Below are 16557 nucleotides of genomic sequence, written 5' to 3' on the forward strand. Positions count from 1 at the left end.
GAAATGCTATCCGTAGTTTTGCCGATGATAGCACATTGCATTCAACTTTCCATTTTGAGAAACCTGCTCAATCAGCTTCAACTTCTCGAAAATCTGCTACTAATTCCTTAAATGATGATCTCCAGATAATTCTCCAGTGGGGCAAAGACAACTTAGTTGATTTCAATCCTTCTAAAACTCAGTCTTGTCTTATATCTCGCAAAAAGGATTCTTCTGCTCCTATGTTTATCTTTGGGGACACTCTGATTTCTATGCAAGTTGAGTGTGTGTGTGTGTGATTTGGTTTTTAGGAGCATTAGCAACTAAGGCCATATTGCTCCGGGAATATGCGGTGGTCATTCCCTTGACCTTTCTGCATCCCCCATATTTGGTATTGACGGGCTCAAACCCCGGTCTAATCAAGAAGCGTGTGCTATGCACTGCTGCTCCTTCCCACCTATGCAAGTTGAGATATCTCTTTTGGGATTACCCTGACTTCTAATCTCTCTTGGCACAACAAGCAGATTACAAATATTGCTTCCTCTGCATATAAAAAACTTTGTTTTCTCTTTCGCTCTTGGTGTTACTTTTCTTCGAAACAGCTGTTCACTCTGTACAAATTGCAAATCCGCCCTACCATGGAATATTGTTCCCACATTTGGGGTGGTGCCCCCAAAGCCTCTCTCAGGCTTCTTGATTCTGTTCAGAAGAGGGCAGTTAGGTTAATTAATGACTCATCTCTAACAGAGTCTCTGCACTCGCTGTCTCATAGACGTATTGTTTCTGCTGCATGCCTCTTTTACAGATATTTCCATGGGCACTGTTCTTCTGAATTAGCTTCTATAATTCCCGCTCTCTCTTTCAAAACAGTCCGAACATGTGCTGCCGCCAGCCAACATCCATTTACTGTCTTACTTCAAACTCACAGAACCAACTTTTCATCTTCCTCATTTATTTATTCAACTGCCGTTTTCTGGAACAACCTTCCTTCATACGTGTTTCCTGAAAATTAGTCTACAGAAGTTCAAGTCCAATGTCAAAAAATATCTTATTTCGTCTTCTCAACCTCCAACCCACGCACGGTACTAAGTACCATAGGTTCTAATACCTCTCGTGTTTGGGGTTTACATAAAAAAAATAAAATAAAAAAAAAAAAAATCAATTTTTATATTTCCTGTTCCCTTCCACATCTTAGAACTCACCAGTCTTCTGATATCTTCCATTGGCATTTTTCAGTTTTTTTTGTTTTTTTTCCCTGTTGCTATTCTTATTTCTTTACTACTTTTGGAATAAATACCTATATTCACTTCACCTGTTCTATCCTCTCCCTTTACCACAATATTTAAGTTGTGACTTTCTTTTCCCACTCTCATATCCTTTGTCTTTACAATATTTATTTCTGTCTTGTACCTATCATAACCTTCTTTTAACCTTTAACCTGTTGTCCAATTTTTGTAACCCTTCCTGTGAATCTGCTGCTAATGCCATATAATCGGCAAATTTAACACTAACATTTTTCTCCCATCTTCACTTCCTCTCTCATCTCTTAAACATATGAAACATAATTGGGAACGAACAGCACTTTCTTTTCTTTCAATCCTAGTCTTTTCCAGTATATTAATATGTACACGTCTTTAATCATTTCCAGATTTGTTTATTTCTTTCTATTAGTATTCCCATCACTCCTATTGAATCTTTGTCATCCTTATCATCATCCTTCTGAAGGATGATATGTCCTTATCATCCTTCTGTTTACCTCAATGTTATCTTTGTTGGTGGGGGGGAGTATCAAACTTATGGTCCCAAATTTTTTTACATTTATCCATGCAACCTTTAGTATTAGAATTACCATACATTGCAAAGAAGCTTAAGGCAAAAAAAAGTGTACAAACTAAAAACACTACTTTGTGTGTTTCCTTCTCATAGGCACCAGATTCAGCAGGCTGTTGAGTTTAATCAAGATGTCTACCTCAACTATCCACGAAGGCAACTTATTCCAATGATTAACAACGTGCTGACTAAAGAAAAACTTCATGCAGTCCAGCCTACAGTTCTTTTCCCTTGATTTGAATTTTTGTCCTCTGGTTCTAGTGTCATTTACTATGAACATTGCTATGTTGTCCATCATCAGACTTTTTCAAGGAGCTTGTCTTTTGGTGTAGTATCCATACTGAACAGTATCCAAATGTATTCTAACAGTTGCTTTATACAGGAGAATTACATCTTCTATATCACTACAATTTGCTGACTAAAGAAAAACTTCATGCAGTCCAGCCTATGGTTCTTTTCCCTTGGTTTGAATTTATGTCCTCTGGTTCTAGTGTCATTTACTATGAACATTGCGATGTTGTCCATCATCAGACTTTTTCAAGAAGCTTGTTGTCTTTTGGTGTAGTCTCCATACTGAACAGTATCCAAATGTATTCTAACAATTGTTTATACAGGAGAATTACATCTTCTATATCACTACAAGCAGTTTGATAAATCATCCACAGAATTACTTGCTGCTTGCATGCAAATCACATAGAACTTCATGGTTGCCTGTATTTCCTAACTCCCATTATTCCTCTACTGTTTTTAATTCAACTTCTCCAAGATATAAGTTTTTTTGGGGTTGCTCTTTCCCAAGTGTAAAACCTTGCATTTTGCAATGTAATGATTTCCACTTATCTGATAAATTCCAAAGCTATCCAAGTCATCCTGAAGAAGTGCTGGTCGTTAATCACTTTTTTGATAAATAAAAAAGGGCCTGTGATACTGGATTCCATGACTAAAAGAAAATAACAATAGAGTATACATCCAGGACAAATTTTAATGACTAAAAATGGATCTCTCAGGGTAAACCAACCCTTTCTTCAGCATTATAATGTATACAGATTCTAACAAAATATGGATGCTAGAGATAAAGATTTAACAGATACAAGAGTTGTGCATGCTCTGGTGCATACGTGGCTGCGTGATTGGGCATTTATATACTAGATTGGCATTCATTGTTGGTACATGGACGTGTGTGGGTTTGCTGCCAGCATTTGTCGAGCTTCAAGACAGTTGATTCCAAGATAGGATGTAGTCTCGTGGCCTTGCAGCGATTCAAGGTTCTTGAATTGTGTGATGTGTTTAATGATTCTAGCCAAAGGTGGCGGTGGCAGAAGTGTCAGGATTCGTCAATCACTTCGTAATCGCATTTAGGGTTAAAGTCATTGTGGGTCGACCAGAAATGTTCCACGATTGCGGAGTGGTCCATGTCACAGCGCTAACTCTAACCGTTTTGACACTAGGGTCTCCTGAATAGGGAAACTTATTTTATAACCATCCAGTATATCGTCTGTAAATTGAGTGTGTTGTGAGGTAGATTTCTCTTTGCTGGATGAAATATCCGTTCAGAGAGACGATGCGATCCTCGCCTCGACTAATTCAGCCACGTTGTGAAAAAGGTCCATAAAATTCTTTCCATCATCGACGGGACTCTAACCCAGGTCTTTTTCACCCGGTGCGGAATGACTGCGATCCTACCAACTGTGCTACCCACGAGAGCCTCAAGTGGTGTAGCAATATTTTGAAACTAAATCTATCGAACGACTGGCGAGTCGAGCACCATCACCAGACTTAAATCCTAATGAACATGTGTTAGAAGCCGTTGCGTGTCGCACTGTACGCCAACAGCCAACTCATTGGTCACTTGGTGAGCTATGATCGATGCAAGTGGAACAATGGGATTTGTTTCCACAGAATCTTATAGACTCCATTATATTGAACTTGGTTCACCGCTGTCCAGCCTGTTTAGCCTTTGGAGGGGATCATTCGCCGTGCTGATGTCATGTGACCATATTTTCGAGCATCATTATCGACTTCTGTAATGCGACCTTCTTGGTAATTCTTATAAAATTACCAAGAAGGTAATTTTATAAGAATACCGAAGGACATTTATATAAGAAATTTTATATAAATGTCCTTTGTACCTGTCCGAAGTTTCTTGCTGTCAGTTCATTTCATTGTTATTCTGTGGTACAACAGCTTACCAAATTTTGTCCCATTTCATAGCAAGCTGAACGAGTTACACCACGTTTACGTTTTCTAAGTGTTCTGTTAATTTCGTCAACCAGTGTATTAATAGCTATTATAGTATTTTGTGTGTATTTAGTGTTGGATTGTTTGTATGGCGTTATTAAATTCAGTTCAGCCGGTTTTTAAGACGGATGAATGTAACGAAGTACATTTTAGGATTCTTCAAAATCTAACTTCATAACTAAAAATATTATATGGTATTTTCTAATTTGTATTATTTAACAATAAAAATTTCAGAATATTAAATTTTATTTGCACAGTTCTTTGTCCTTAAGAAAAACAATTTTCAGACATGACTACCTAATAAAACTCATTTAATATTTCATAGTATTGAGCCGATGGTGGGCATATTGGAAACCAAGTACAGTATACGAAAAATACCATACTAGCCAAGCTAATGTTATATAACAGCTCTGGTAATGTTATATCTGTTTCCAAAACACCACAACACAAATGTGCAGTCCCAGAATACAAACAGAATATTAGTTTAAATTTAGTACTTTCACTACAGATATATTTTAATTTTACAATTAAAAAAAATATATATATATAATATATAGATTCTCTTTAAAACAAGAGAGTAACATACATTCCTCGAACAGCCTGCCTGAAACGATCAACTAGAATAGCACGTTACTAGTGGGTACTTTTTTGCGATGCTGTATGTCTTGCTTCGCACCATGGAAGTATTTGTAATATACGGGAGTATTTTCAGAACAACGTCATACTAATGATATTAAGAGTAGGAGACCGGGGGAATTACTTAGCAAGTACAGGTCACTGTTGAAAAAAAGCCGTGAATTAGGGTTGAATTTGAAAGTGTCTGCAATTCTGCCCAGACAAGATAGGAGGGAGTATATGATGAGAGCCTTGTCGATCAATTCGGCCCTGGAGGGATTGTGCAAGGCTCAAGGGGTAGAATTTTTTTCAGCCTGGACTGTACTTGTTAACAGGAGAGATTGCTTCTACAGGGATGGGATACACTTAAATAGAAAGGGTGCAAGAATTTTTGCTGATGCTGTCGAGGCAGTGTTAGGTGGGTCGGAAAACTGCTAGTTGGGGGGGATACAAGGACTAATAGATTAACAGTAGCCACTGGCAGAGGTGGAAGTGATTCTTGCACTGCTTCTATTGAAATGAGCAGAAGCCTGAAAAACAAGATGCAAGATATTTCAGAGACTGCTGGGAGTCATTGCGGTACAAGTAAACACATGGGTTGTGTTAGGGTAGCTAAGAATAGAAACAGGTGCATGTATACCTGCGTGTACACCAATGCTAGGAGTTTGGTAAATAAATTTGATGAATTTGAGGTATTGCTCAAAACATCAAAGGCAGATATTGTTGGGATATCAGAGACGTGGTGTCACACAGATATTAGCATTTAGCATTAGCATTAGTAGAGGCATTTGATGCAAGAAAGCAAGCTTATGCAGCATCAGCCAAAAAAAAAAAAAAAAAAAAAAAAAAAAAGTAACATAAATAAATAAAAATAACCACTTCCACTTCACCCCTCTGTTCGTTCGAAATACCTGTCCAGCTGAGCCTTAAACTTATTTAGGCTATCAACTTCCACGACAAGGGATGGAAGTCTGTTCCACCCACCAACCACCCGCTGGCTAAAGGCAAATTTCCGCACATCTATCCTACATCTGTCTTTCCTCAATTTGAATTTATGCCCTCTCAGGTGATTTTTCTGAGCTAGAGGAAGAATCCCATCAGCATTGAGCATGCTCAAACCATTCAAGGCTTTGTACACCTCTATCAGATCACCCCGCTGGTGCCTAGTTTCCAGACACTGTAATTTGCAAAACTTAAGCCTTTCTTCGTAAGAGAACCCCTTTGTCCCATTCACCAATCTAGTTGCCCTTCTCTGTACTCGTTCCAGCAGCTCTACATCCTTCCTGAAATGAGGCCTCCAGGCCTGTATACAGTACTCTAGGTGTGGCCTGACCATTGCCTTATACAAGGGAATAATCACCTCCTTATCCCTGCTAGAAAAATTTCTATATATCATTGACAATACACCATGAGCTACTCTTGCAGCTCGTCTGCACTGCTCAGAGAACTTCATATCTGCCTGCACCACCACCCCCAGGTCCCTTTCATTCTCTACCACTGTCAGTGTAGTACCACAGAGTTGATACGTTGCTCTGGGGTTGCTGTTTCCCATATGTAGTACTTTACATTTGTCAATGTTAAACTTCATTTGCCACCTCGAAGCCCATCTGCTCAACCTTTCCAAATCCTGTTGCAGCAGCATAGTGTCAGTAGTGTCCTTGACAACCCTGCCAACCTTTGTATCGTCTGCAAACTTGGACATTAAGCCTGATATACCATCATCAATATCATTTATAAATACAGAAAACAATAAAGGCCCCAATACTGAACCCTGAGGGACTCCACTAATAACATTAGTCCACGATGAGCAGTGTCCATTGATTACCACTCTCTGTCTTCTCCCCCTCAACCACCCCTTTATCCATAGCAGCAACTTGCCTCCAATGCCACACTGCTCCAATTTGTGCAGCAGTCTTCCATGTGCAACAGTATCAAAAGCCTTTCTAAGATCCAAGTATATAATATCAAAGTTATTCCCTGCATCCAGTTCTTTTGTGACTGCATCATAGTATCCAATCAAATTGGTCAGGCAAGACTTCCCCTTAACAAAACCATGCTGTGTCCTAGCTATAACTGAAGTCTTGTCTAGATGATCCTGCAGTGCTTCTTTCACCAGTGCCTCCATTAATTTTCCGGGAACAGAAGTTAAACTCACAGGTCTATAATTACTTGTGTCAGCCTTTGATCCCCCTTTGTGAATTGGGGTCACATTTGCACATCTCCAGTCAATGGGTACCTCCCCTGAGTCCAAGGAAGCTCTCATAATTATGGCTAAGGTATATAAGGAATGCGGAACTGGAATTTGGGGAATACAATGTGTATAGAAAGGATAGACAGGAGAGGAGGGGAGGAGGGGTTATGCTATTAGTTAAGAAACACATAAAGTCCAAGGAAGTGAAGCCAGTCGACATCGATGGACAGGGCAGTGTCGAGTCAGTTTGGTGTGACATACGCATAGGGAAATCAAAATTGAGAGTAGGAGTGTGCTATAGGCCTAATGACTCTGATGAGTATAATAAGATATTGTACAGGGAAATAGAGTGGGCCAGTAAATCAGAGAGTCTTATAATGGGGGATTTTAATTTCCCAGATATTGACTGGAATTTGTGCCTTGGTCACTCGCACACTAGCAAGGCTTTTGTGGATTTATTGGATGATTGTTTTCTACATCAGCATGTTCGTGAGGCAACAAGAGGGAGCAATACTCTTGATCTGATTATCAGTAGTGATTCTTCATGCATTAAGAATCTGCAGATAAATGAACCACTAGGTGGCAGTGATCACAGTGTGTTGAAGTGGGATTTACTCAAGGAGGTAACTACCATCAGAGGTAAAGGGAAGGGTTTTTGTTTTCGTAAAGGCGACTATGATGGTCTGAGACAGTATTTAGGCAGTGGGACCAACTGATGAGGTTACCAACAGCAAACTCAAAATGGGAAGCATTCAAGGAACTAATCTTGGAGGCTACCAGGCTTTACATACCAACTAAGAAATATTGTTCAAGGTTTAGGCCTAAATGGTTGTCAGATGAACTAATGAGACATGTGGCAGAGAAGAAAAATGCATGGGATACATACAAATTAATGGGTGACATGGAAGCCTATGATAGATATAAGTTGGTCTGTAACCAAGTCACAAAGGAGATTAGGCAGGCAAAGGCAGACTACGAAAAATCCTTGGCAAAGGATGCAAAGAAAAACAGAAAAGAGTTCTTTACATATTTAAACTCAAGAAGGAAAGGGATGAATAAGATTGGTCCACTGGATATTGATGGTTCAACAGTTGAGGATCCTGCTCAGGTGGCTAACAATCTAAACGAGTATTTTGCATCTACATTCACGCATGAGGAGTTATTCAGGAAGGAGAATGATGTAAGTAAAGTAAACATTGGCAGTGAGCTGGATGATTTTGTAATAACTGAGAGGAAAGTGGAGGAGAGATTGTTGAGGATAAACATAAAAAAGGCACCTGGGGTGGATGGGATCTATCCAGTTATATTAAAGGAGGCAGCAAAGGAAGTATGCAAACCCCTAGCCATAATTATGAGAGCTTCTTTGGACTCAGGGGAGGTACCCATAGACTGGAGATGTGCAAATGTAACCCCAATTCACAAAGGAGGATCAAAGGCTGACACAAGTAATTATAGACCTGTTAGTTTAACTTCTGTTCCAGGGAAATTAATGGAGGCACTGGTTAAAGAAGCACTGCAGGATCATCTAGACAAGAATTCAGTTATAGCTCAGACGCAGCATGGTTTTGTTAAGGGCAGGTCTTGCCTGACCAATTTGATTAGATACTATGATGTAGTCACAAAAGAACTGGATGCAGGGAATAATTTGATATTATATATTTGGATCTTAGAAAGGCTTTTGATACTGTTGCACATGGAAGACTGCTGCACAAATTGGAGCAGTGTGGCATTGGAGGCAAATTTCTGCTATGGTTAAGGGGATGGTTGAGTGGCAGAAGACAGAGAGTGGTAATCAATGGACACTGCTCAACGTGGACTAATGTTATTAGTGGAGTTCCTCAGGGTTCAGTGTTGGGTCCGTTGTTGTTTTCGGTGTTTATGAATGATATTGATGATGGGATATCAAGTTTAATGTCCAAGTTTGCAGATGATACAAAGGTTGGCAGGGTTGTTAAGGATACTACTGACGCTATGCTGCTGCAACAGGATCTGGAAAGATTGAACAGATGGGCTGAGAGGTGGCAAATGAAGTTTAACATTGACAAATGTAAAGTACTTCATATGGGAAACAGTAACCCCAGAGCAACGTATCAACTCTGTGGTAATACACTGACAGTGGTGGAGAATGAAAAGGACCTGGGGGTAATTGTGCAGGCAGATATGAAGTTCTCTGAGCAGTGCAGACGAGCTGCAAGAGTAGCTCATGGTGTCTTGTCAATGATATACAGGAATTTTTCTAGCAGGGATAAGGAGGTGACTATTCCCTTGTATAAGGCAATGGTTAGGCCACATCTTGAGTACTGTATACAGGTCTGGAGGCCTCATTTCAAGAAGGATGTAGAGCTGCTGGAACGGGTACAGAGAAGGGCAACAAGATTAGTGAATGGAACAAAGGGTTGCTCTTACGAAGAAAGACTCAAGTTTTGCAAATTACAGAGTCTGGAGACTAGGCACCGGCGAGATGATCTGATAGAGGTGTATAAGGCTTTGAATGGTTTGAGCATGCTCAATGCCAATGGGATTCTTCATCTTGCTCAGAATAATCACCTCAGAGGGCATAAATTCAAATTGAGGAAGGATGGATGTCGGATAGATGTGCGGAAATTTGCCTTTGGCCAGCGGGTGGTTGGTTGGTGGAACCGACTTCCATCACTTGTTGTTGAAGCTGATAGCCTAAACAAATTTAAAGCTCAACTGGACAGGTATTTCGAACGAACGGAGGGGTGAAATGGGAGTGGTGTGTGTTTTTTTTTTTTTTTTTGGCTGATGCTGAATAAGCTTGCTTTCTTGCATCATATGCCTCTACTAATGCTAATGCTAATGTCACCAAGGCGAATTGATCTGTCGTGCTCTGCGAGGTGGTCTTGAAGACATCTTGAGCTCTCCCCTATATGGCAACTGCCACAATTTTTGCAAGTTATGCAGTAGTAGTAGTGGTGGCATGTGATGCAAGAAAGCAAGTGTATGAGCTTATGCAGCACCAGCCAAAAAAAAAAATCACACCATTCCCTCCAAATGCCTGTCCAGTTTCTCCTTAAATTTATTCAACCTATCAACTTCCACAACGACAGATGGAAATTTGTTCCATCCATTTACTGTCCTACTTCAAACTCACAGAACCAACTTTTCATTTTCCTCATTTATTTATTCAACTGCCATTTTCTGGAACAACCTTCCTTCATACATGTTTCCTGAAAATTAGTCTACAAAAGTTCAAGTCCAATGTCAACAAATATCTTATTTCGTCTTCTCAACCTCCAACCCACGCATGGTACTAAGTACCATAGGTTCTAATACCTCTCGTGTTTGGGGTTTACATAAAAAAAATAAAATAAAAAATAAAAAAATCAATTTTTATATTTCATATTCCCTTCCACATCTTAGAACTCACCAGTCTTCTGATATCTTCCATTCCACTTATCTGATAAATCTATTCATAAATCTATTGAATTTATGCCCCCTTAGGTTCGTAATCTGAACAAGTGGAAGGATCCCATCAAAATTCAGTGTGCTCAACCCATTCAAGGCCTTATACACCTCAATCAGATCACCGCGCAGCCTAGTCTCCAGCCACTGCAATTTGCATAACTTAATCCTCTCTTGGTAAGAGGATCCTACATTCCCCTCACCAATCTTGTTGCCCTTCTCTGTACACACTCAAGTAACTCTACATCCTTCCTAAAATGAGGCCTCCAGACCTGTACGCAGTACTCAAGGCATGGCCTGACCATTGCCTTATACAAAGGGACAATCACCTCCTTTTCCCTGCTAGCAAAATTCCTATATATCATTGACAAAACCCCATGACCTGCCCTGGCAGCCTGTCTGCATTGCTCAGAAAACTTCATATCTGACTGCACAATTACTCCCAGGTCTTTTTCATTTTCTACCACCTTAAGTGTAGTATCACACAGTTGGTACGTTTCTCTCGGGTTACTTCTACCCATATGCAGTACTTTGCATTTGTCAAGGTTAAACTTCAGTTGCCACTTCTTAGCCCATCTGACCAAATTATCTAGATCCTGTTGCAGTAGCACACTGCCATTACTGTCATTAACAACCCTGCCAACCTTTGTATCATCTGCAAACTTCGACATTGAGCCTGATATATCTTCATCAATATCATTGATAAATATACAAAACAACAGTGGACCCAACACCGAACCCTGTGGGACTCCACTAATAACATTTGCTGATGCTGTCGAGGCAGTGTTAGGTGGGTCGGAAAACTGCTAGCTTGGGGGGAGACAAAGACCAGTAGATTGACGGTAGCCACTGGCAGAGGTGAAAGAGATTCTTGCACTGCTTCTATTAGAATGAGCAGCAGCCTGGAAAATAAGATGCAGGATATTTCAGAGACTGCTGGGAATCATTGGGGTACAAGTAAACAAGTTGTGTTAGGGTAGCTAAGAAAAAGAACAGGTGCATGTATACTTGCGTGTACGCCAATGCTAGGAGTTTAGTAAATAAATTTGATGAATTTGAGGTATTGCTCAAAACATCAAAGGCAGATATTGTTGGGATATCAGAGACGTGGTGTCACACAGATATAAGGGATGCAGAACTGCAATTTGAGGAGTACAACGTCTACAGAAAGGATAGACAGGATAGGAAGGGGGGAGGGGTTATGCTATTAGTTAAGAAACACATAAAAACCAAGGAAGTGAAGCCAGTCGACATTGCTGGACAGTGCAGTGTTGAGTCAGTTTGGTGTGACATAAGCATTGGGAGATCAAAATTGAGAGTAGGAGTGTGCTATAGGCCTAATGACTCTGATGAGTATAATAAGGAACTGTACAGGGAAATAGAGTGGGCCAGTAAATCAGAGAGTCTTATAATGGGAGATTTTAATTTCCCAGATATAGACTGGAATTTGGGGGCTGGTTACTCACACACTGGCAGGGCTTTTGTGGATTTATTGGATGATTGTTTTCTACATCAGCATGTTCGGGAGGCAACTAGAGGGAGTAATACTCTTGATTTGATTATCAGTAGTGATTCTTCATGCATTAAGAATCTGCAGATAAATGAACCACTAGGTGGCAGTGATCACAGTGTGCTGAAGTGGGATTTACTCAAAGAGGTAACTACCATTAGGGGTAAAGGGAAGGGTTATTGCTTCCGTAAAGGCGACTACGATGGACTGAGACAGTATTTAAATTCTATACAGTGGGACCAACTGATGATGTTACCAACAGCAAATTCAAAATGGGAAGCATTCAAAGAACTTATCTTGGTAAGCTACTAGGCTTTACATACCAACTAAGAAATATTGTTCAAGGTTTAGGCCAAAATGGATGTCAGATGAACTAATGAGGCATATGGCAGAGAAGAAAAATGCATGGGATACTTACAAATTAACACATGACACAGAAGCCTATGATAGATACAAGCTGATATGCAACCAAGTTACAAAGGAGGTTAGGCAGGCGAAGGCAGATTACGAGAAATCCTTGGCAAGGGATGCAAAGAAAAACAGCAAAGAGTTCTTTACTTATGTAAACTCTAGAAGGAAGGGGATGAATCAGATTGGTCCACTTGATATTGATGGGTCAACTGTTGATGATCCTGCTCAGGTAGCTAACAAACTAAATGAATATTTTGCATCGACATTCACACATGAGGAGTTATTCAGCAAGGGGAATGCCAGAGGTGTATTCAACTCTAGCAGTAAGCTACAGAATCTTGAAATAACTGGGAGTAAAGTGGAGGAGAAACTGTTGAAGATAAACACAAGAAAGGCACCCGGGGTGGATGGGATCTATCCAGTTATATTAAAGGAGGCAGCAAAGGAAGTAAGCAAACCCTTAGCCATAATTATGAGAGCTTCCTTGGACTCAGGGGAGGTACCCATAGACTGAAATGTGCAAATGTGACCCCAATTTACAAAGGAGGATCAAAGGCTGACACAAGTAATTATAGACCTGTGAGCTTAACTTCTGTTCCAGGAAAATTAATGGAGGCACTGGTTAAAGAAGCACTGCAGGATCATTTAGACAAGACTTCAGTTATAGCTCAGACACAGCATGGTTTTGTTAAGGGGAAGTCTTGCCTGACCAACTTGATTGGATACTATGATGCAGTCACAAAAGAACTGGATGCAGGGATTAACTTTGATATTATATACTTGGATCTTAGAAAGGCTTTTGATACTGTTGCACATGGAAGACTGCTACACAAATTGGAGCAGTGTGACATTGGAGGCAAATTGCTGCTATGGATAAAGGGGTGGTTGAGGGGGAGAAGACAGAGAGTGGTAATCAATGGACACTGCTCATCGTGGACTAATGTTATTAGTGGAGTCCCTCAGGGCTCAGTGTTGGGTCCATTATTGTTTTCTGTATTTATAAATGATATTGATGATGGTATATCAAGCTTAATGTCCAAGTTTGCAGATGATACAAAGGTTGGCAGGGTTGTCAAGGACACTACTGACACTATGCTGCTGCAACAGGATCTGGAAAGGTTGAGCAGATGGGCTGAGAGGTGGCAAATGAAGTTTAACATTGACAAATGTAAAGTACTACACATGGGAAACAGCAACCCCAGAGCAACGTATGAACTCTGTGGTACTACACTGACAGTGGTAGAGAATGAAAGGGACTTGCAGGTGGTTGTGCAGGCAGATATGAAGTTCTCTGAGCAGTGCAGACGGGCTGCAAGAGTAGCTCATGGAGTATTGTCAATGATATACAGGAATTTTTCCAGCAGGGATAAGGAGGTAATTATTCCATTGTATAAGGCAATGGTCAGGCCACACCTAGAGTACTGTATACAGGTCTGGAGGCCTCATTTCAAGAAGGATGTAGAGCTGCTGGAACGAGTACAGAGAAGGGCAACGAGATTAGTGAATGGAACAAAGGGGTGCTCTTACGAAGAAAGGCTTAAGTTTTGCAAATTACAGTGTCTGGAGACTAGGCACCAGCGAGGTGATCTGATAGAGGTGTATAAAGCCTTGAATGGTTTAAGCATGCTCAATGCTGATGGGATTCTTCCTCTAGCTCAGAAAAATCACCTGAGAGGGCATAAATTCAAATTGAGGAAAGACAGATGTAGGATAGATGTGCGGAAATTTGCCTTTAGCCAGCGGGTGGTTGGTTGGTGGAACAGACTGCCATCCCTTGTGGTGGAGGTTGATAGCCTAAATAAGTTTAAGGCTCAGCTGGACAGGTATGTGGAACGAACAGAGGGGTGAAGTGGAAGTGGTTTTTTTTTTTTTTTTTTGGCTGATGCTGCATAAGCTTGCTTTCTTGCATCAAATGCCTCTACTAATGCTAATGCTAATGCTAACATTAGTCCACGAAGAGCAGCACCCATTGATTACCACCCTCTGTCTTCTTGCACTTAACCATCCTTTTATCCATTGTAGCAACTTACCCTTAATACCATTCTGCTCAAATTTGTACAATAGTCTTTCATGCGCAACAGTGTCAAAAGCTTTCCTGAAATCCAAATATAAGATATCAAAATTATTTTTTGCATCCAGTTCCTTTGTAACCACATAATAATATCCTATCAAATTTGTCAGACAAGACTTTCCCTTAACAAACCTGTGCTGTGTCTGAATTATTATTACTGCAGTCTTGTCTAGATGATCCTGCTATGCATCTTTAACCAGTGACTCCATTATTATTACCCGGAACAGAAGTTAAACTAACTTGTGTGTAATTACTCGTGTCACCCTTCGATCCCCCTTTGTGAATTGGGGATACATTTGCACATCTCCAGTCCGTGGGAACCTCCCCTGAGTCCAAGGATGCTCTCATAATTATGGCTAAAGGTTTGCTTAGTTGCTTTGCCGCCTCCTTTAATATTACTGGATAGATCCCATCCACCCGAGGTGCTTTTCTTATGTTTAACTTCAACAATTTCTCCTCCACTTTGCTCTCAGTTATTACAAAATCATTATGTATCCTGCTGCAATTTGATAACCTTCTGCCATTTTCAAACCTTAATAATTCCTCATGTGTGAATGTAGATGCAAAATACTCATTCAGTTTGTTTGCTATCTGAGCAGGATCATCAACAGTCGAACCATCGATGTCAAGTGGACCAATCAGATTCATTCCCTTCCTTTTAGAGTTTATATAAGTAAAGAAATCCTTGCTGTTTTTCTTAGCATCTTTTGCCAAGTATACAACTCCACTACACAAAAGAGGGGCGACTGGAGTTTTCACATTAGAAATCAGAGAACGTAAGTACCAGGTAGTTGGCATTTTATGCGGTATTCCCGGAGGATTTTGAAATCCGGTCCGACGTGCCCGGATAATAGGGAATATAAGCGGTAGGCATATTGTCAGGTGGGGACAAAGGCCTCAGTCGTGTCTTAAGCTCTTGCACTTGTAACAAGCACTTGTCTAATATATGGGTTGGGTAACCACAATTAACCAGGTCAGTTTTTACTCTGGAAATCTTGTTGTGCCTAGCTTCCTCTGAGCTGGAATGGCTCCAAGTTCAGGAGAATAGAGTGCGGGCAGTGCTGTTTATATAATCTGATATTCACATCTGCAAATTTTGACATCATTCCCAGTATCCTTACTGGGAATGATGTTATCAGTGTCATTTAAGAAATCAGAAACAGGAATGAACAAGTATTGATCGGTGATTTTTCTCCCTTATAACCCTAGCTCATTCTAAAAAGACAGGCAATAAAAGGTTGTTTATTAGAACCCTCTACTGCCTGTCATGTAGCCATCCTGTAATCCGTCTAAGGATTATAGCTTTGGTCATAATGGGTTACAGCTGATATAGCAATCTGTGATGCAGGACAAAGTCAAAAGCTTTGCTAAAGTTCAAATAAACAATATTTCATGTTTATTTTCTGCATCCTTTATGTTGTCCAAGTCACGTATTAGCATTAGATCATTTTGTTTACAAAACTCGACCATCTCTTTTCTTTCTCCTCTCTGATTCTTTCTATCTAGCTCATATTCTGCTACATAATTTCCCTTTCTTCCTTATCCAATTACCACATTCCAGTCATCCATAATCCCTAAAAATCTGCTTGCCCAGTCTCCCTTAAATCAACCTCAAATTTTTCATAAATCTCTCTCTCTAAAATATCATTTAAAGCTTATTTATTAATTTCTAGCTATAATTTATAAAGCATTAAGTTATATTTCTTCATTCTATTTTTATTTTATTCTTATATTTTTATTACATAATGGTTATTTTAAATATATATTTCAGATAGACCAGTTTATTAATCACTTGCAGCCTTCTGTAGTAAATGAACAAATATTTACCAATGTGGTTCAAGGTTTTATGGATACAAATCCTGCTATTCGAGAGCACACTGTTAAGGTACATATATAAGTTATCTATATTCCTCTGTATGATTGATCTCTAAAGGCCGTAATGTGGGTAATAACATTATATTGTTTATAATTCCAGTTGTAAAGATTGTTTATAACCCCATAACTTTCACTATTTTAATGTTGTTTTCTTCCTAGGAATTTTTTTGGCGCTTTGACTACTATAATACACCATTGCACATAGTTTATGGTGTATTATATCTCTACAAGTGTGTGTTCATAACCAAGTTTGTAAGTTCTGCAGTCACCAGGAGGTGGATCCTGAGAATCTACTTCCTAGAGAGTGCAGACCCTGAGAACCCTCAGAACAGGGCTTCTGAAAACCCCTTTTTTAATGATAATAGAAGACAGGATTTAAAGTTTAATGAATTGCCAGTGTTGGATTTTTTT

The 16557-nt window shown here is 39.8% G+C and overlaps 1 protein-coding gene across 1 annotated transcript in view; it reads left to right on the forward strand.

Moving 5' to 3' along the window:
* yata (N-terminal kinase-like protein yata) overlaps positions 1-16557 on the forward strand; it is a 238753-nt gene that overhangs the window by 132451 nt on the left and 89745 nt on the right. The window contains exon 10 of the mRNA XM_090380105.1: positions 16043-16156. Within this exon, the coding sequence (XP_090236231.1) occupies positions 16043-16156 (114 nt within the window). The remainder of the gene's footprint in view (positions 1-16042; positions 16157-16557) is intronic.

The sequence above is a fragment of the Mastigoproctus giganteus genome, chromosome 8 (assembly GCF_048544385.1).
Source record: "Mastigoproctus giganteus isolate SK-2022 chromosome 8, ASM4854438v1, whole genome shotgun sequence".
NCBI classification, from domain to species: domain Eukaryota; kingdom Metazoa; phylum Arthropoda; class Arachnida; order Uropygi; family Thelyphonidae; genus Mastigoproctus; species Mastigoproctus giganteus.